The 21,386-nt window shown below is 48.5% G+C and overlaps 1 protein-coding gene across 1 annotated transcript in view; it reads right to left on the bottom strand.

The window, feature by feature from the left end:
- SLC37A2 (solute carrier family 37 member 2) overlaps nucleotides 1-13,417 on the bottom strand; it is a 63,533-nt gene extending 50,116 nt beyond the window's left edge. Inside the window, exon 1 of the mRNA XM_074936715.1 lies at nucleotides 13,199-13,417. Within this exon, the coding sequence (XP_074792816.1) occupies nucleotides 13,199-13,257 (59 nt within the window). The 5' untranslated portion in view covers nucleotides 13,258-13,417. The remainder of the gene's footprint in view (nucleotides 1-13,198) is intronic.
- Between the last annotated feature and the right edge of the window lie 7,969 nt (nucleotides 13,418-21,386).

Below are 21,386 nucleotides of genomic sequence, written 5' to 3'. Positions count from 1 at the left end.
CAGCTCAAGACTTCTGTGGGGAGGGCCTAACAGCTAAGTCATCTTTCTAGACGATGTTCCAAATTAGATAGAGGGCTCTTTAGTCTAGCAGAGAATGGTACAACAGAATCCAGTGCTGGAAGTGGAAGCTGGGCAAATGCAGACTATAGGAATATGGAGCAATTGTTAAATTTTGTATTTATTTTTTAAACAGTCAGAGTGACTAACGGCTGGAACAACCTACCAAGGGCTGTGGTGGATACTCCACTACTAGCAGTTTAAAAAAAAAAAAAAAACCTTTTAGAAAAAATTCCAACTTGATGTGCTTTGTTCAGCCACAGCTATTGGACTCCTAACAGGAAGTTAGTTAATGCAGGGAAATTCTGTGGCCTGTGTTATGAAGGTCAGACTAGATGCTCAACATTGATCACTTCTGGCCTTGAAAAAAAAAAAATCAGTTTAGAAATTTAGGGAGCTACTCAAAGATATGTGTAAAGGCAGCAGAAATCTGCAAGAGAATCCTCGGCTTTGATGGTGGTTCATGTGTCAGCTGTTAATCTGGAGCAGATTCCATTGAAATTAGCATATTTCCATTTCAGTATTTCCCTCAGACAAAGCACAGAATGACTAAGTATGTTTCCAGTGTCACATGGGAGAAGCAGTGGAATTACTGCCTCCCTGTGACCAAGTTCCACTCAAGCCCTGCTGTGTGCACTGTATGCAGAGAAACAGGCAGGACAGGGAAGGAAAGAGTCAGAGAATATTTCCCTCTCCCAGGACCAAGCACTTAAGTGTGATGCAGGAAGGATGATCAAGAATCAGCACCCTAGTCCACCACAATTCTGCACACAGAAAAAGTGAATTTCCCTAACCTGAACAAAAAAATGGAGGTGGGGGGGAGGAGGGGAGGGAGGTCTAGATCAATGACATAAGTTGTCATTGTAGCTTCATCCCAGAAACAATGGCATGGAGAATACCTCGTCTGCAGAATCGCCTAATTCCATTTTCTGCTTTTCCACTTCACTAGACAAGGTCTCATTTAATTACACATTTCGTCTCTGCTCTGAGATGAGCATGAGTCCTTCCCATCCACCCACTCAAGCTTGAGAAGAGCTATATCTTTGTTCAAAAGAATTCTTTGGTTTGGTTACTTTGGACCATTCAAATGCTGGCCACTGTGCTGTCTACTTCAGGCCTGGAGAGTCAACAGTTCAGACTGAGATATCTGATTACTGGTGATCAGTACTGACCAGAGCTTTCACATTAACTACAGGAAGGAGAAGCCACCATTAGTGCATTAAACAATCTGAAGACTGAAAAACACGCAATGAATTGGCCAGCTTTACACATTCCTGACGGGCATAAGAGCCTGGCTAGTCTCATCACTTCCTTTGTTAACTTCCGAATAAAAGTCTACATTCACACATTGAAACGAGAGTGTTTCTAGCATCCAAAGACACGTTCAGGTATGCTTTGTGCCTATAAAAATCATTAAAAGTGACGCAAGACATTCAAAAAGTGAAAAAATAAAACAAAGATCCAACAAAATGAGCAAAACCCACTGCACTGGCATTGTCTCCCTTAGGAAAAGTCTGTTTTTTCACAACCCTGAATGCATTGGAGAGTGCAAAAGATCAGACATGCGAGGAGACAAGCGGGTCTCAGGCTGCCTTAGGGGTGATACTGGTGTAAGATCCTTACTTAATGGTGTCTTGGCCCACCTGGGAGTCTGGTAAGGGTAACAGTCCCCATTAAAAAAAAAATGAACATTTGCCAACAGTTCTCTGTGTATTTCCGCTGGTACCCACTTATGCAGAGTCTGAGTATCTCAGATACTGCTCTGTGGTGCACGCAGGTCAGTAATGATGACTCAATTTTCAGAGGTACTGAGCACTGGCAGCTCCCATTGACTTTGGTGGGATTTGTGGGTGCCTAGCATAGATGAAGAGAAGGCCTTTGTGTGGGGGTGAGGGAGGTGGGGAGACATAGGAAACTAAGGCCCTGCTCTAGCCACTCACAGACATGACTTCAGCTTTAAACAGCTGAGGATTCTTGCCCTAGCTCCCCACATCCTCTTAGCATCTGATTCAGCATTTATGTCCCACAACGCTTCCATTGGAACAGCTGCCCTGCACAGAATGGCTAGAGACAAAACTGGGTTGAAGACGATTGCGTTGGGGGGAGAAGGGAGAGAAGATGCTGGGTCCGACGGGCTCCTCAAAGGTCAGTGTCTCAGGCAGGGATTATCTATTCCCTCATTAGCAGGGAGATATCAGTGAAAACAATCACACCGACTTCAGCCAGGGGGGAGCGTCAGCCCCAACACAGTATGAGCCTGTTCAGCAATTTACCAGTCCCAGGTACTTTTATCCCAAACTGAGGGCAGCACCACAGGTGTGCAGAGAGAGGGGGAAATGGACACATCCAGGGACATCATCTTCTCTTCAAGACACAAGCTGACAGCAGTTTAGTCTGCAGCTCCCTTTGGTCCCAAAGTGTCAAGATGATGAGATGTGTAAACCCATCTAGCAGATTTCACAAGGCACACTAAGTAGGTCAACTCAGTGGGCTATTAGAAATGGATAAGGGACTCCCTAGGCAGGTGAGTTCTGAACAAACAGCATCACGTCCTCATACCTTTCAGGGGCCGTGCTGGGCCAGAGTGTGGCAAGGATCTTGTGCTCTGTATTGAACAGGAAATTTCATCTCAAGGGGACCTTTTTAGGCAGCATGAGACAGTTAAAAGCCATGTCCTCCTCTCATTTCTGTTTGAGAAGAGCCAGGGAGAGGAAAGGGAGGAAGAAGTCAGGAGTAAGCGTTAGAGCTGCCAAAGCAGTGCCACATAGCAGCCAGTCACCAGACCGCTTCTTAGCGCTGATCAGACCCTGAGGAGGATCAGTGTTGCAGTACACAGAATTGACGAGTCTATATGAAAGATTAAGCACATTCAGGGGACTGTGTAAGATCAGCTACAGATGTGACACTAGTGACCAGTACAGGAGTGCCTCAGACCTCAGCCTAGCCAGGGAACTACTGTATGCCATTGTAGCTTTTGGTTTCCTTCCCCCAGAGAATTAATCTTCTGAACTGAGCAGCTTCTGTTCTTGCCTCAAACTGGTTTCACTTCTGCTTAAGAGAGAACTGACTTAGACATAAAACACAGTTCAAGAAAATCCTGCAAAGAGAAAGCAAAGACCCTTTGGGGGAGGGGCCGAGGAGAAGGCAAGGCAGCTTCTGATGGAGGATGCACAGCGCCCTTTCCGGGAACTTGCTGCCCCTGCTCAATCTAGAATTCAGCTATTTTAGAGGAAAGAGTGAACAGTAGAGAGGGCTGAAGAGTTCTGAGAGGAAACTGCAGTCCCATGATGTGGTGAGCAACAGGAGTTAGGATCTCTCAAGCCAGTCAAGGATCTCTCAATACTAGAGAGACCAAGGCAGACTCAGGCAAAGCATATGCAAGTCCTGTATTTGCTGGGAAAAGAGGGAACTGGAACCAAGAGGCTTTGGAACTAACACCAACCCCCCATTTCTCTGTCTGGATGAGAAGCCAGATCCTCAAGTTAAGGAGATGCCGGAGCTCTATAAAGCCTGTGCGCAAACACCAGGCTGGGAGCTCTGTCTGTAATGAATTAGCATGTGCCACACAAAGAAACCCTACTCCCATACGACACTGCATCCAAGCCATCGGGAGTCGAGTGCGGATTGCCACAAAGACTTCCAGTGGCAGGGAGGCATCAGAAGAAGCCACACTGAGGTTTGGGTAGGAGCTGATCCAAAGCCCAATAGAAAACTTTGCACTTATTTCATTTGGCTTTGGATCAGACCTCCACAGCAGTGAGCCCAACCAACTTTATCAGTCATTACAAGTGCATTGTAAGCATGCAGTGCAGACTTCACATAGGAGAGCTAGACAACTGCACATCTCCAGAGTTGGAAATCCCTAATTTCTTTCCTCAGCACAGAAACCAGATGACATAATACAGCTTTGAAAACTTTATTATGCAGAAGAAAAATACTGCTTTCCTTTTTTCAGTAGTTCACATTTAACACAGTGCTGTACTGGATTTGTTTCTTTGTTTGGGGGGTGGAGGGGAGAAAGAGAGAGAGAGAGAGGTTGTTTCCGCTGCCTGATTTGTACTTCCGGTTCCAAATGAGGTGTGTGGTTGACTGGTCAGTTTGTAACTCTGGTGTCATAACTCTGAGGTTCTACTGTAGAACCCTCAACATTAAATCGTGCAGTTGGAGAAGGAGCGAGACTCCAAAAGACAAGTATTAGCAGCCTAAGGTTCCCAGTGCATAGAGGCTTTGCAATGTGTTCCTCTCTTACATATCTCCTAATAGTAACAAGTGCAACTCAGATGCAGAAGCCCTAAGCATGGCTAACCTGCTATTTTAGCAGGCCAGCCTACACACTTCCACCAGTTTTAACTAGATCAAAAAAGTAGCACCTCACGAGTTTGGTATTTTGTTTGAAGACATCTCTGGGATCTTTTCGAATCTCACTGAGTTTCTGGCCCCACTGATAGCCTATGGCAATGGAGTTCCACTGTTTAGCTGTGCACTGTGTGAAAGCATATTTCCTTTTATCAATTTTGAATTTGCTACCTTTTAATTTCATTGAATGTCTCCTTGTTCTTGTGTTACAAGACAGGGTGAACAAAAACTCCCAGTCTACCTTCTCTAGGTCATTGTTACCTTTTAGAAAGGAGACAAGAGGGGACATGATTAAAGTCAATAAAATAAGCAATCAGTCATTTCTATCTCTCTTCATATAAGAGTTTTTCCAGGCCCTTGATCATTTTCATTGCCTTCTCTAAACCCCCTCTTATTCTGCAATATCCATTTTCAGATGAAGTGACCAGTACTGCACTCAATACCCAGATGGTGCTGCACCACCGATTTATATACGGTCATTGCAATAGTTTTGCTATTATTCTCCAGCCTATTTCCTATGCATCCTAACATCTTGTTTGCTTTATTGACCGCAGCGTCTCACTGAGCAGAAGTCTCCGTTCAGCTGTCCTAAACGACACCCACAATCCTTTTTCTGAGTCGATACAGTGACATAAAATAAGGTGTACAAATAGTTTACTGTTTTCCTTCCGATATGCATTACTTTGCCTTTATCCAGGGAATGGACATCATGGCTAGTTAGGTTCCCCTATATTCCCCCACAGTTGCTTCCTCATCGCTCCCCTCTCCCCTCCATTTCCAGAACATTCATTCGTACACGTGCGCGCACACACACCCCGTTCAAAGGGCACTAAGGTTGCTAAATCAAGCACTCAAAAGTTAGGAAATGCCAGAATTAAGGTTCCTGATGCAATCTTAATTTGGTCCCCCTGTATGTCTGCATTATGGGACAGCCTTCAATTACAATTAATTGGTTCCAACCATTTCTCTCCACCAGAGCTCAGAGAATGATGATGGGTAACTGCTCCTCCTCCCTAAAGGTGGGATTCCACAAGGATCCATACTATCCCACTCTCCTTCAGTAGGTACAGGAGAGCACAGAGAGCTGCCATGGGCTCAGCTGCCCCAGGATGCCAGTGACACTCTACTACCTACCTCGACGGACGGAATCACCACCACTCCTCAAGTGTCAGAATTCCGACAGGAAATGAGCTCCCCTATGGAGAGCAGCTGGCCCATGTTGAACCTAGACACAACTGAAGCAATGCTGACAGGAAAGAGGAAACACTTTGAAGAGCTAGCCAAAATGTTGTCGCTACCTTCCATAGAAAGCGCACAGCTCCGATTTGTCAGCGTGGTGGGAAGTCTTGGGGTCCTGTTTGAATCCTCACTAATGTCAGGTGACCAGATAGCATCAGTTTCCAAAAGTGTCTTGTGAACAGAGTTCCATGCATTAGTCACCTCCAAGCAAAGTTACTTTAATTCCAAGTGCCTTTCCAGGGGCAACTGGGACTAACTGAACAAAGATACTGGGAGTGGGGGGAGACTGAGACTCAGATGGGGATCCCAGAGGGGGAGAGTAGGGCTGGCTGGCCAAAGACACTGGGACTTGGATGAGAAGCCTGAGGAGTGGGACAGGATAGGCAAGGAGAATGGAACTGGGGTATGAAGCAAATGGTGGGGAAGAGACAGGACTGGGATAAGGACAAGTTGGAGTGGACAGGGCCGAAGAGTCTATAACCACAAAGCACACTCCCCTTCCAGAGCCAGGAATGGAATCCAAGATTCCTGAGTCACCACTTCTCTGCAGACAGCAAATATCTGTGAAATCCTGTGTGTCCTGTGAAAAGTGTGAGTCTCATCCTCCTTGAATGTTAATCGACGTAGATGATTTACTATTGCCTTCAATTAGTCCACTAACTTAAGGGTCAGAGGTCTCTTTGATGGAGCTAAAGGTTCCAACCCTGCTGACCAGAGTCAGGAATGGCAGCCACTTTAAAATTCATAGTTTTAGAATTTAAGGACAGATGGGACCATTGGATCATCTAGGCTGTCCTATATGCCCTGATTCTCATGGGTGACTTTAATTTTCCTGATATCTGCTGGGAGAGCAATACAGCGGTGCATAGACAATCCAGGAAGTTTTTGGAAAGCGTAGGGGACAATTTCCTGGCGCAAGTGCTAGGGGAGCCAACTAGGCGGGGCCACCACAACTCTTAGTAACCACTGGAACAACTTAATTACCCTCAACATTAAAAATCTGCACCTTATTTCTAGTCTACATTTGTCTAGCTTCGACTTCCAGCCACTAAATCACATTAGACCTTTCTCTGCTAGACTGAGGAGCCCATTATCAAAAATATGTATTCCTATATCCATACTTACAGACTGTGATCAAGTCACCCATTAACCTTCTCTTTGTTAGACTGAAGGAGCTCCCTCTATTTAGGTTATCACAATAAGGCAGGTTTTCTAATCGTTTAATCATTCTCATGGCTCTTCTCTGAACTCTCTCCATTTATCAACAACCTTCTTGAACTATTGACACTGGATCTGGACATAGTGTTCAAGTATAGTCACACCAGCGTCAAATTGAGAGGAGTGTCCTTTCTTCCTACATCTCTGCAGTTTAAAGGCCAACAGGGATTTTTTAGAAAGCCATAGAAAAGCAAGAATTAAGGTGCCCAAAAGCTTGTTGCTACTCTCCATCATCCAGACTGCATTATGGTTAGTTAGTTCTTGAAGGCCCACTCAAACAGAGTGTTTGAGTGACTGTTGTGGATGATACTCCTTGGCAACAGGTTTGAGAGAGTTAACAACATTTATGCTGCTTTGCTATGAAAGCCTGTGGCACACACATGTCCCATAGTCAGATGGCCTTACTAGCAATCAGAGCGTAACCAAGGTCAATTACATCCATTAGATGTATTTATTTCTATGGTGCTTATCCCCGTAGTGTTGGAGCTCCTCATATTTATTAATGTGACAATAATGCAGCCTTTCAGACTGCCAGTGTGCCTTGGCCCTGAGCAGGGGAGGGAGGGGAAAAACAAAAACAAACAAACAAAAAAACCCCACCTCTGTAGCTGAGAGGAGAGTGCTGTCTCCATGGCCCAGTCACTCACTAGCAGCAATGGGCCCAATAGAGCTGAATGAATAATCAATACTCTGATTTGGTTGCCAAAAATCAAAAACCAAAACCAAACATTTTGAAATGGAATATTGAAACAACTTGTTTCAAAAATGTCAAAATAAAGCATGTTTCCCCAAAACTCTTAGCTGAATTCAACCCAAATTCACAAATAGTTGTGTTGCCCTAAAAAAGTGCATTTTTTACTATTTTTTACTATTTGCCAAAAGATTTCGCCCGGGGACAAGTGATAGTATTCAGTATTGGGTCCCAGTCCATCAGGAGTTGAACCAAGACAACCCACTTGTTATGCACAGGCAGCCAGCCAGCCAGCCACGACAGACCACACGTTTGGTATGGTGATGCCAGCATGAAAGGCTCCATAGCTTACTACCTACTTACACACTGAACCATTAACACACCATGTAATTACGTACCGTACGTATGTATGTGACAGATTCTAACCACTCGAATGCATACTTACCTCTATCCTTGCTTTCTAAGCCCTGGTCTACACTGGGGGGCTACACAGCCAATAGCGTAGCTGCAGTCGGCAGATCTTAGGTAGACTTACCTGGCCGTGAGTCGACCGCTGCCGCTCCCCCGTCGACTCCGCTTCTGCCTCTCGCAAGCTGGAGTTCCGGAGTCAACGGGGAGCGTGTTTGGGGATCAATTTATCGCGTCTAGACAAGACGCGGTGAATTGATCCCCGATAGATCAATCACTACCCGTCGATCCAGCGAGTAGTGAAGACCTGCCCTTAGGGACATTACAGTACATTACCATACACCAGATTTCATGACCATCCAGATACCATGGTGATGGGCACAATGAGATGATCTACTGTTTCTTTAAAATTGCAGCAAGAAGTCAGGCTAGGTCAAGTGAGATGAGTGAGGGGTAGCTGGTAAAAGTGTCAGTAGAAGCTTTAAACTAAAGCAGAGCAAGACAAAGTTGCTTTGGGAAGAATGCGTCTCTTTATTGCAAAAGGGCTCCTTGCTCAGTGCTAGAAGAAAGCAATACTTTCCACAATTCTTCAGTGATCTTGTGTCTATCATGTGACAATGCCAGATTCCATGTCAACGAGGCACAAACCACTATGCCCCCAGAAGTGATGACTCAGTATTTATACTAATAGCCGTAATGGGAACTGAAAGGTTCCAAGCCCTCGTTATGTAGAAAAAGTCACACAGATGCTAAGACAGTCAGGTTTGAAAACAGGGTGTAAGGGAGTTATCTACACTCAACCGAATGGGAACTGCACCGCCACTCCATGTGCTACTTTGAGAGTTCATCAAAAATTACAAGGCTTCCACGGCCCGCCCCCATCTACATTTCCAAAAAGAGAGACAATATCAAAAATGGAATGTAAAAAGAGAAGACAGAAGCCCTGTGAACATTCTATTTGTGGGGACCAAGTCTCTCTCTGGGAGTAGATCTTTGCCTATCTGGCTCAAGAGGAGTTTTCCCCTGCCCAGTTAGAAAGGGAAATGAAAGCTGCAGACATCCATTTCTATCTCTGTAGCCCCAATAATCTTCTCATTTTCAGAGCAGGGCAGACTGAAGCCCCCTACAGAGCCTGAAGCTTAGGCCAACAAAGCCCTGAGAATTCTTCAGGGATTGGAATGCAACTCAGCAGACTAACAAGGCACCCCCTGACATATGGGCTGCGTCTTCCCGTACAACACAGCACAGCAATGCCCAGGGGAAGAACCTTTCTTGTAACCAAAGACGAGAGGCCTGGGCAGGGGAGAACTAGCTATAAGAGGAGAACGGCTACAGATGAGTTGTATTTTCCTTTCAGTGACCTGAAAAAGCCAGATAAGCTTCACTCTCATGGTTTAGTTGATATAGGAGATAAAGTGAACCTGCCTTTTACCTGTAATCTTGGCACTTTATAAGGGGGGTATCAAGTGACAGGCTTTTACAAAGCACTGTCATGAACTGCAGTGATACAATATAGCATTATAGGAAATGTCGTACTACGACCATGGATACTAATGTCACTTAAAAGCCAAAGGTATGGAGTAAATGAAATACGTTTGAAGTAGAATAGGATATCTGGCGCAAACCACCACAACAGAAGTCCCCAAAGTTTACTGTTTTATCTGAACAGAGTAACAAGTGGAAGACAGATACATTAATGTGGACAGCAAGCAGTGCAAATTATCGTATGCAAATAGACATACGGTCCAGCAAAAGCAAATGAGAGAAAACGGAGGCTAACAGCCTCTAAGATCAGCTCTGTCACTCATGTGACATTGTCAAATCCCTTGCTAGTTGTGCCTCAGTTTCCCCATTTTTAAAATGAGCCTATTAATACTCTTTCTGCTGCAAGATTTATTAATTAGGCAATAAACTGGATTAAATAGGAAGCATGAAGTATTAAGAGCCCATGCATAACATACTACACCCTGTTCTTAGCTTCTGCTGATATATAAACCTCTGAAGTTGAACAAAGCAAACATTTTATGAGAAGTGTTATTTCACATTTATTGTCACTGGATTTGCAGATTTTAAAGAGCCACAAAAATAATCTTAAAAACATTTGTTTCATTGCTGGCCACCAGCATTATGTTGGGGTTTCCATAGCCACACAGGGACTATCTACACAGTGACACTCAGTGCAAGTCTACATTTAAAATGCTGCAGCTGCACCACTGTAGCCCTTTAATGAAGATGGTCTATGCCGACAGGAGAGAGCTCTCCCACTGGCATAGTTAATCCACCTCCCTGAGAGGCAGTAGCTATGTCCATGGGATTTTTCACACCCCCAAGCGACATGGTTCTACCGATATAGGTCTGTAGTGTAGAGCCAACCTCAGAAAAATTAATCCAAATTAATTAAACCTGTGATCATGTAGAATCATAGAACATCAGGGTTGGAAGGGACCTCAGGAGGTCATCTAGTCCAACCCCCTGCTCAAAGCAGGACCAATCCCCAGCTAAATCATCCCAGCCAGGGCTTTGTCAAGCCTGACCTTAAAAACCGCTAAGGAAGGAGATTCTACCACCTCCCTAGGTAACACATTCCAGTGCTTCACCACCCTCCTAGTGAAAAAGTTTTTCCTAATATCCAACCTAAACCTCCCCCACGGCAACTTGAGACCATTACTCCTCATTCTGTCATCTGGTTCCACTGAGAACAGTCTAGATCAGGGGTGGGTAAACTACGGCCTGCGGGACTGTCCTGCCCAGCCCCTGAGCTCCCAACCGGGGAGGCTAGTCCCCAGCCCCTCCCCCGCTGTCCCCCCTCCCCCGCAGCCACACTGCCACACGGACAACACGGCTTGCGCCCACCCACCTCCCAGGCTTTCAAATAAGTCCTGTCCTGCCACTCTGAGCGGCCTGGTAAGGGTAAGGGGATGGGGGGAGGGCAGGAGGTCCTGGGGTGCAGTCAGGGGACAGTTGGATGGGGCAGAGGTTCAGGGGGGGCGGTCAGGAGACAGGGAGCAGGGGGGGTTGGATAGGGTGTGGGGTCCCGGGGGTGGGCGGTCAGGGGACAAGGAGCAGGGGGGGTTGGATGGGTCAGGGATTCTGAGGGGGGCAGTCAGGGGGCGGGAAGTGGGAGGGGGGCGGATAGGGGGCAGGGGCCAGGCTGTTTGGGGAGGCACAGCCCTCCATACCGTTTCGCAACCCCGATGTGGCCCTCGGGCCAAAAAGTTTGCCCACCCCTGGTCTAGATCCATCCTCTTTGGAACCCCCTTTCAGGTAGTTGAAAGCAGCTATCAAATCCCCCCTCATTCTTCTCTTCTGCAGACTAAACAATCCCAGTTCCCTCAGCCTCTCCTCATAAGTCATGTGCCCCAGTCCCCTAATCATTTTTGTTGCCCTCCGCTGGACTCTTTCCAATTTTTCCACATCCTTCTTGTTGTGTGGAGCCCAAAACTGGACACAGTGCTCCAGATGAGGCCTCACCAATGCCATCAATCAATTCTGAAATGAGTGTCCCAAGGAGTTTAATGCAGTTTAACTAATCCACTTCAAATGCACAGTTTTAGGATATGTCTACACTTAAAACGTTACAGTGGCACAGCTGCACTTCTGTAGCACTTCAGTATAGACACCACCTATGCCAACGGGAGAGCTTCTCCCATCAGTGTAGGTAATTCACCTTCACGAGAGGTGACAGCTAGGTTGATGGACAAATTCTTCCATTGAGTATAGCTACGTCTCTGAGGGGTGTGCATTTTTCACACCCCTGAGCGACATACCTGGGTTAACCTAACATACCTAGGTTAACATACCTGGGTTAACCTTTTTAGTGGCCTATGTTAATTTGGATGAACTCTCCTGAGTGTAGACATACCCTAAATACCCCTGCTCCTGCCCCGAAACCCGCGCAATGTTGGTCCACAAAGATACACCAGCAAGTTGCCCAGCAACTTGCCGCGGGAATTGGCGTAGACTTGGGGCAATCCATTGCTCACCATGAAATATAACAGGTGCCAACCGAGTAGGAGGAGAAAGTCCACAAATGACAAAATACACCACCCAGGGCACTTTCTGATCTGGATGATCTCCTTGTTTCAGTGACAAAGTGTCAGATGCCAGAGGGCTTGTGCATGGGGCAGGACCTGGAGTTTGTGACAGACACAATAAACTCAAGAGCTGGGAGCGCTCCTCCACCCGCACGTCTGCCAGCAAAAAAATCAACCCTGAGCAGCAGCTCAGCTCCACGCCCCCAGCTCTCCCGTGCCACCCCACGCCCACTCCAGCCCTGGGCTCCCCCTCCTGCTCTCCCGTGCCACCCCACGTCCATTCCAGTCCTGGGCTCCCCCTCCAGCTCTCCCGTGCCACCCCGCGCCCATTCCAGCCCTGGGCTCTCCCCTCCAGCTCTCCCGTGCCACCCCGCACCTATTCCAGCCCTGGGCTCTCCCCTCCAGCTCTCCCGTGCCACCCCGCGCCCATTCCAGCCCTGGGCTCTCCCGTGCCACCCCGTGCCCATTCCAGCCCTGGGCTCTCCCGTGCCACCCCGCGCCCATTCCAGCCCTGGGCTCTCCCCTCCAGCTCTCCTGTGCCACCCCACGCCCATTCCAGCCCTGGGCTCTCCCGTGCCACCCTGTGCCCATTCCAGCCCTGGGCTCTCCCGTGCCACCCCGCGCCCATTCCAGCCCTGGGCTCTCCCCTCCAGCTCTCCCGTGCCACCCCGTGCCCATTCCAGCCCTGGGCTCTCCCGTGCCACCCCGTGCCCATTCCAGCCCTGGGCTCTCCCGTGCCACCCCGCGCCCATTCCAGCCCTGGGCTCTCCCCTCCAGCTCTCCTGTGCCACCCCACGCCCATTCCAGCCCTGGGCTCTCCCGTGCCACCCCGCGCCCATTCCAGCCCTGGGCTCTCCCGTGCCACCCCGCGCCCATTCCAGCCCTGGGCTCTCCCCTCCAGCTCTCCCGTGCCACCCCGCGCCCATTCCAGCCTGGGGCTCCCCCTAGAACTGCCATGTCCTCTCCCTGGTGCCCCGCTAGTCCAGCCCAGTCTTTCTGGAGCAGACAGTGCCACGGTTTGCGGGCAGGGATGAACCGGCCCATCCCCGTGGCTCCGCGGCAGGCTTCTAGCTACGAGGCTTCGGCGGAAGGACCAGCCCCGCTCGCCCGCCGGAGTCCCCACGGGCGGTGCCACGGCCCGGCCGGGCATCGCAGCGCCGCTGGTGCCCTGCAGCGGGCCGGCCCCGGAGCTTACCAGCTGTCCCGGGGCAGAGCCCGGATGACGCGAATCCCGGGAGCCAGCGAGGATCTCATGGTGCCGGGCGCGGGGAGCGGCGAGCTCGGCTGCGGGCCCTCCGGGCGCTGCCATTTAAATGCCCCGCTGGAGGCCAGCAGCCGGGCACATGCTGCTGGGTCAGCCCCGTTCCCCACCCCGCCGGTCACATGCTGCGGCCGCGCCGGGGCCGGTTCGGGTCCCCGCCTCCTGCGTCCCGGCTCCGCTCCTGGGCCCGCCCGGCGCTGTGCTGGGGCTGCGGCTCGGCGCTCCTCCCCGCCCGCATCCGCCGTGCGCCCTCCCTGTGCCTCCCCTCCCGCCTCAGCCCCCCTCCTCCCATCCGCCGTGCGCCCCTCCCTGTGCACCCCCTGCCCCCTCCCTGCGCCTGCCGTGCGCCCCTCCCGCCTCTGCCCCCTCCTCGTGCGCCCCCTGCGCCTTCCCTGCTCCTCCCCGCCCGCATCCGCCCCCTGCACCCTCTCTGCGCCTCCTGTCCGGCGTGCGCCCCTCCCCATGCGCCCCCTGCGCCCTCCCTGCCCCTCCCCTCCTGCCTCAGCCTCTCCCCGCCCCTCCCACCTCTGCCCCCTCCCCGTGCGCCCCTCCTCCCACTCCTGTGCACCCCCCGCCTGCCTCTGCCCCCTCCCCGCCCGCATCTGCCGTGCACCCCCTGCACCGACCCTGCGCCTCCCGTCCGCCCCCCCGCCCGCCTCCTCCCGTGCGCCCCTCCCCACCCGCATCCGCTGTGCGCCCTCCCTGCGCCTCCCCGTGCGCCCCCTCCCCTCCCGCCTCTGCCCCCTCCCCGTGCGCCCCCTGCGCCCTCCCTGCTCCTCCCCGCCCGCATCCGCCCCTCCCTGCCCCTCCCCTCCCACCTCTGCCCCCTCCCCGTGCACCTCCTCCTCCCACCCACCGTGCGCCCCCCCATCTGCCCCCTCCCCGTGCGCCCCCTCCTCCCACTCCTGTGCGCCCCCCCGCCTGCCTCTGCCTCCTCCCTGCCCGCATCCACCGTGCACCCCCTGCACCCTCCCTGCTCCTCCCGTCTAAATTTGTTAGTCTCTAAGGTGCCACAAGTCCTCCTTTTCTTTTTGCAGATACAGACTAACACGGCTGCTACTCTGAAACAGGCCATGGCATATGTACTCAAAAACCCAGAATGCTGCATACTGTTTTTGTTGCAAACTCTTCCAGTCTAATGTTCCAGCCACATTGGGTTCTACAGGAACAGAGGACTGGAAAAAACTGGCTAGAAATCTGGCATGCCATGAGAAGGCAGCAAATCACCAGAGAGCATTCCATAGGTGGAAAGAGCTTGAGATGAGAGTAAGGTTAAAGGCCACCATAGATGATCAGCATCAAGAGAAGATTGCATCAGAGTCTCTTTACTGGCAAAATGTTCTGAAAAGGCTCATTGCCATTGTGAGAATGCTGCTACCCAAACCCTAGCCCTGTGTAGCACTTCAGATCGGCTGTATGTGCCAAACAATGGAAACTTCCTTAACATTGTGGAGCTGATGGCTGAGTTTGATGCTGTTCTCCAGGAGCATCTAAGAAGAGTCACCACCCAAGACACGTACACACACCACTGCCTTGGAAAAACAATTCAAAATGAGATCATACAGTTACTGGCAACAAAAGTCAAACAGAAGATTGGGGCAGATCTGAAGTGAGCAAGATATTACTCTGTTATTCTGGACTGCACACCTGACATCAGCCGTACGGAACAAATGACTTTAATGGTGCGTTTTGTAACAACAACAGAGCCTAGTGACAATGTCCCGGCAGTGGTGACTGTCAGAGCATTTCCTAGAATTTATTGACATTGATGATACTACAGGAGCTGGTGTGACAAATGTGCTTCTTAAAAAGCTGGAAGAGACGGGAATTGCGATCGCTGACAGGAGAGGTCAGGGCTACGGTGATGGTGCCAACATGAGAGGACAGAACAGAGCAGTGCAGACACGGATCCAAGAGTTAAACCCTTGAGCTTTTTTTGTCCCGTTCAGTTCTCATTCATTGACCTTGGTGGTCAGTGATGCAGCATCAGCTTCCAGTGAGGCTGCTGAATTTTTTAATGTAATTCAAACCATCTCTGTATTTTTCTCTGCATCAACTCATTGATGGCAAATTTTGAAGCAACATTTGGGAAGATCTTCTCTGACACTGAGACCATTGAGTGCCACACAATGGGAAAGTCAAGTAGAGGAGATAAAGCCTATCAAACACCAAACTGGGAAGATAGATGATGCCACAGTTGCCATTATGGAGGATAATGCTGTGACAGGAACAGTGGCAGAGGGAAATGGAATCACCAGAAACATACATCACTGCAAATTTCTGTGTGGCTTCGTGTTGTGGCATGACATAGTGTTTGAAATAAATGTTGTAAGCAAGAGACTCCAAGGTGTTGACCTTGATATATCTGGAGCAATGGAACACCTGGACAAAGCAAAGTCAGACCTACCGTCGTACCGGTCAGATGAGGGATTTCAAAACGTTCTGAAGAGTGCACAGAAGTTGGCAGAGGAACTCCACACTGAAGCGATTTTCCCACCCATTCAAGAACACAAGAGTCACCGAAGAAGACGACGTTTTGATTATGAGGCGCGGGATAATCCCATAATCTAATCTAATTGCCTTCTATGACGAGATAACTGGCTCTGTGGATGAAGGGAAAGCAGTGGACGTGTTGTTCCTTGACTTTAGCAAAGCTTTTGACACGGTCTCTCACAGTATTCTTGCCAGCAAGTTAAAGAAGTATGGGCTGGATGAATGGACTATAAGGTGGATAGAAAGCTGGCTAGATTGTCGGGCGCAACGGGTAGTGATCAATGGCTCCATGTCTAGTTGGCAGCTGGTATCAAGTGGAGTGCCCCAAGGGTCGGTCTTGGGGCCGGTTTTGTTCAATATCTTCATAAATGATCTGGAGGATGGTGTGGATTGCACCCTCAGCAAGTTTGCAGATGACACTAAACTGGGAGGAAAGGTAGATACGCTGGAGGGTAGGGATAGGAGACAGAGGGACCTAGACAAATTGGAGGATTGGGCCAAAAGAAATCTGATGAGGTTCAACAAGGACAAGTGCAATGTTCTGCACTTAGGACGGAAGAATCCAATGCACCGCTACAGACTAGGGGCCGAATGGCTCGGCAGCAGTTCTGCAGAAAAGGACCTAGGGGTTACAGTGGACGAGAAGCTGGATATGAGTCAATGTGTGCCCTTGTTGCCAAGAAGGCCAATGGCATTTTGGGATGTATAAGTAGGGGCATTGCCAGCAGATCGAGGGACGTGATCGTTCCCCTGTATTCGACACTGGTGAGGCCTCATCTGGAGTACTGTGTCCAGTTTTGGGCCCCACACTACAAGAAAGATGTGGAAAAATTGGAAAGAGTCCAGCGGAGGGCAACAAAAATGATTAGGGGACTGGAACACATGAGTTATGGGGAGAGGCTGAGGGAACTGGGGATGTTTAGTCTGCAGAAGAGAAGAATGAGGGGGGATTTGATAGCTGCTTTCAACTACCTGAAAGGGGGTTCCAAAGAGGATGGCTCTAGACTGTTCTCAGTGGTAGCAGATGACAGAACGAGGAGTAATGGTCTCAAGTTGCAGTGGGGGAGATTTAGGTTGGATATTAGGAAAACCTTTTTCACTAGGAGGGTGGTGAAACACTGGAATGGGTTACCTAGGGAGGTGGTGGAATCTCCTTCCTTAGAAGTTTTTAAGGTCAGGCTTGACAAAGCCCTGGCTGGGATGATTTAATTGGGGATTGGTCCTGCTTTGAGTAGGGGGTTGGACTAGATGACCTCCTGAGGTCCCTTCCAACCCTGATATTCTATGATTCTATGATTCATAAGAGACCCCAAACAACAATTCAAAGTTGAATTCTTTAACCAGGTGCTAGATTGTGGAATACAGTCAGTTGAAGAACGTTTCCTGCAGCTCAAGGAACACAGCAGTACATTTGGGATGTTGTCTGATATTCCAAAACTCCTCACTATACCTGAAGAAGACGTACACCAGCAATGCAGGGCATTGGAGACAGCGTTGACACATGATGACATGCGCGATATTGATGTGAGTGATTTAGGTGATGAACTGAAAGCCCTTTCAAGATATATTTCAGCAGGATCAACTCCAAGGGCTGTTCTGGAATATATGTGCACAAATAAGATGACTACTCTGTTTCCAAATGCTTTTGTTGCTCTGCGCATACTTTTAACCCTTCCTGTAACAGTTGCCAGTGGAGAACGCAGCTTCTCCAAGCTGAAGTTAATAAGAACACATCTACGCTCCACAATGACACAGGAGAGGCTGGTCGGCCTTGCAACCATCTCAATAGAGCAGGAGCTGGCCCAGACTGTGGACCTTCAGCAGGAAGCAGTTCAAATCTCTGCAACCAAGAAGGCAGGGAAAGCACCACTTTGATTATTCACACAGATACAAATGCCAGTGTTTACTCTGCAGACAAGGAAAGTTACATTTGCTGTTCAGGCGTTTGAAAGTTAAGTTTTACTTAACATTTTTGAACAAGGCATTTTAAGTTGTTAGTTCTCCTTTATTGGGGTAGGTAGCAGAGCAGTACCATGAAAGGACTAGCACAGGAAGAAGGCAGAATTGAGACCTTTCAAAGTTTTGGGCCAAGCGAGAGGGCATAGGGGCATCATTTGAGCTCCCCGCCTCAGGTACCATAATGTTGTGGGCCGGCCCTGCAACCCTGCCTGTATCTCCAAGCACATACAGCCCCACACCCTATTCCTTTCCATAGACCTCCTGCCCCAGCTCCACCCTTTCCCTCCTCATACTCCCCCCAGCCTTGCCCTCCTCACGCATCCTTCTGCTTTGACCCCAGGGCTCTGGCTTGTAGTCTGCCAGGCACTAAAGCAGGTTTAAGTGTCAGAGGGGGAGGAAGCTCCTAGTGGCTGCTGTTTTCCCCAAGGTAGTCACTGCCCCATCAGTAGCAAAGCGATTTCCCTGTAGCACCAATACCTAAAACAGGTGGCAATGTAGAGCCTGGTTCTGAAGTCACATCAGTTTTACTGCAACGTACTCTCTCCCACTTTTACAGCAGTCAAAAGCAGAAGTAGGCCCAATGAGGGGACGCTGTAGAAAACCAATGTTTGTACTTGTAGTTATATTAGGAATGTGCAGTTAATTAGAGGTAGAATTTCTGCTTTCCTTGCAACCGGAGCGTAGGGGTCAACTCTTGCACTATTTCATGTTAACTCCTAGAGTCAAAGGGTATGTGATAATCTCAGCCTCCATTTAGAAGAGAGGAATGGTCTAGCCTTTATAGCGGGGAAAAAAGCTTAAAACCCCACGATCGCTAAAAGTCTGAAAAGTCAGCAGGCAAATTAAAAGAGCCCAAATCTGGGTTTTGTTTTGATCTCATGATTTTGAATTAAAATCTTCTCTGATTTTTGGATGTTTGGGCTTGTCAATACTGGGTCACTCTGCCGTAGCTGGCAGAGCAGATGCTGTGGGGCCATGCAGATCTGGAGCTGCAGAACCTTGAGCTAATTAACACAATTAGACAGCTGCTTCCAACTGATTGCTTCTTTCTTATATTCTTGGCAATCACTCACCCTGCTTAATGTGGGATGAGAAAGAGTCAATACTGCTAGCACTAACCAGCTGAGCATTGCATTATTGCTTTAGGCAAGTTTATAGATACCTACACAGGGAGAAGATTCCTGCTAATTAAGGACTCTTTAATTTACCGGGCAGAGTACGGTGCAACACCTAGAAGCCATTCGAACTACAAAGAAGGCACACATTTTTAACAATGAGGGTAATTAACTTTTGGAACAACAGACCTAGGGATGTAGTGGATTCTCCATCACTTGAGGTCTTTAAATCAAGATTGACTGAAGCTGTAAGAGATCTGCTGTAGCTCTACCAGGAGTTATGGGTTTGATGGGTTTCACACTTAAACCTGTCCTTTAAATCAGCTACTGTACCCAATGACTGGAAGATAGCTAATGTAACGCCAATATTTAAGAAGGGCTCTAGAGGTGATCCTGGCAATTACAGATCGGTAAGTCTAACGTCAGTACCGAGCAAAGTAGTTGAAACAATTGTAAAGAATAAAATTGTCAGATACATAAATTGAACATAAATTGTTGCGTAAAAGTCAACATGGTTTCTGTAAAGGGAGATCATGTCTTACTAATCTATTAGAGTTCTTTGAGGGGGTCAACAAACATGTGAACAAGGGGGATCCAGTGGACATAGTGTACTTAGATTTTCAGAAAGCCTTTGACAAGGTCCCTCACCAAAGGCTCTTACATAAATTAAGTTGTCTTGGGATAAGAGGGAAGATCCTATCATGGATTGAGAACTGGTTAAAAGACAGGGAACAAAGGGTAGGAATAAATGGTAAATTTTCAGAATGGAGAGGAGTAACTAGTGGTTTTCCCCAAGGGTCAGTCCTAGGACCAATCCTATTCAACTTATTCATAAATGATCTGGAGAAAGGGGTAAACAGTGAGGTGGCAAAGTTTGCAGATGATACTAAACTGCTCAAGATAGTTATGACCAAAGCAGGCTGTGAAGAACTTCAAAAAGATCTCACAAAACTAAGTGATTGGGCAACAAAATTGCAAATGAAATTTAATGTGGATAAATGTACAGTAATGCACATTGGAAAAAATAACCCCAACTATACATACAATATGATGGGGGCTAATTTAGCTACAACTAATCAGGAGAAAGATCTTGGAGTCATCGTTGATAGTTCTCTGAAGACATCCACGCAGTGTGCAGTGGAGGTCAAAAAAGCAAACGGGATATTAGGAATCATTAAAAAGGGGATAGAGAATCAGACGGAGAATATCTTATTGCCCTCATATAAATCCATGGTATGCGCACATCTTGAATATTGCGTACAGATGTGGTCCCCTCATCTCAGAAAAGATACACTGGCATTAGAAAAAGTTCAGAAAAGGGCAACTAAAATGATTAGGGGTTTGGAACGGGTCCCATACGAGGAGAGACTAAAGGGGCTAAGACTTTCAGCTTGGAAAAGAGGAGACTTAAGGAGGGATGTGATAGAGGTCTATAAACTCATGAGTGGTGTGGAGAAAGTGAATAAGGAAAAGTTATTTACTTGTTCCCATAATATAAGAACTAGGGGCCACCCAATGAAATTAATGGGCAGCAGGTCTAAAACAAATAAAAGGAAGTTCTCCTTCATGCAGCGCACTGACATTTCCACGACATGCATCTGACGAAGTGGGTATTCACCCACGAAAGCTTATGCTCCAATACGTCTGTTAGTCTATAAGGTGCCACGGGACTCGTTGCCACTTTAATAGATCCAGACTAACATGGCTAGCCCTCTAATCCCACAATCATATGGAAACATTTTCATTTCTAATACAATGAACTCCAAAGATACTTATACTTAATTCAATCAAGTTTGTCCACCATATTTTCATATCTGTCACAGTCACAATGGTCCCTTCTGGCCTTAAAGTCTATGACTCTATGAAAGAAGGGATTGATTCTGCAGGATTGGTGACAGCCCCACCTCCCTTCCACAGCGTGCTCCTCTGAGCTCAGCAAGCAAGCTACGCCAAGGGACAGCTTCACATTTAAACTACTGGGCAACACAGAAAGGTTTCCTGCACTGGGGGTGTCTCAGATCCACAGGTCTGATGCTCTTGTACAGCTCTGGAACAGTTCCTGGGAGAATCCCTTCAGTCTGCCAGCCCCCTTAGGGTCACACTCTGTCACTAGGGTAAGTCACTTGGCTTTACTGCCTCCTTAGACGGAAACTCAGAGCCTTCAGCACCCCTGCTTCACGTTGTGAGCTACCTGCAATGAGTCCACCTGAGCTGGACACCTGAGGGAGACTTGCACACCCAAAGGGAGCAATGCGCCCCAACTTCCTTAACCTGGAGTAGCTCGCAACCAGTGGTGTAAAAGCAGGAGGGTTTATTAGATGTCTGGAACACAGTATAGAAAGCCATTAGTTAACATAGAGAACAGATAGTTACACCATAGTCCATCGGGTCAGTCCCAGAGCCTTCTGATCCCTCTTTAGTCACAGTCCAGGCACTTCTCCTGCCTCCAGCAGCCCACACTCAATAACCCCACTTGGTCCCTCCCCAGTCCTTTGTCCTTGTTCCCAGGCAAACATAGTCACTGGCCTCCTCACACCCGACTGGCTTCCTAAGGA

Source organism: Natator depressus, chromosome 22 (assembly GCF_965152275.1).
Source record: "Natator depressus isolate rNatDep1 chromosome 22, rNatDep2.hap1, whole genome shotgun sequence".
NCBI lineage: Eukaryota > Metazoa > Chordata > Testudines > Cheloniidae > Natator > Natator depressus.
The sequence above is the reverse complement of the archived record's forward strand: the minus strand, read 5'-3'. Positions and strand labels throughout refer to the sequence as shown.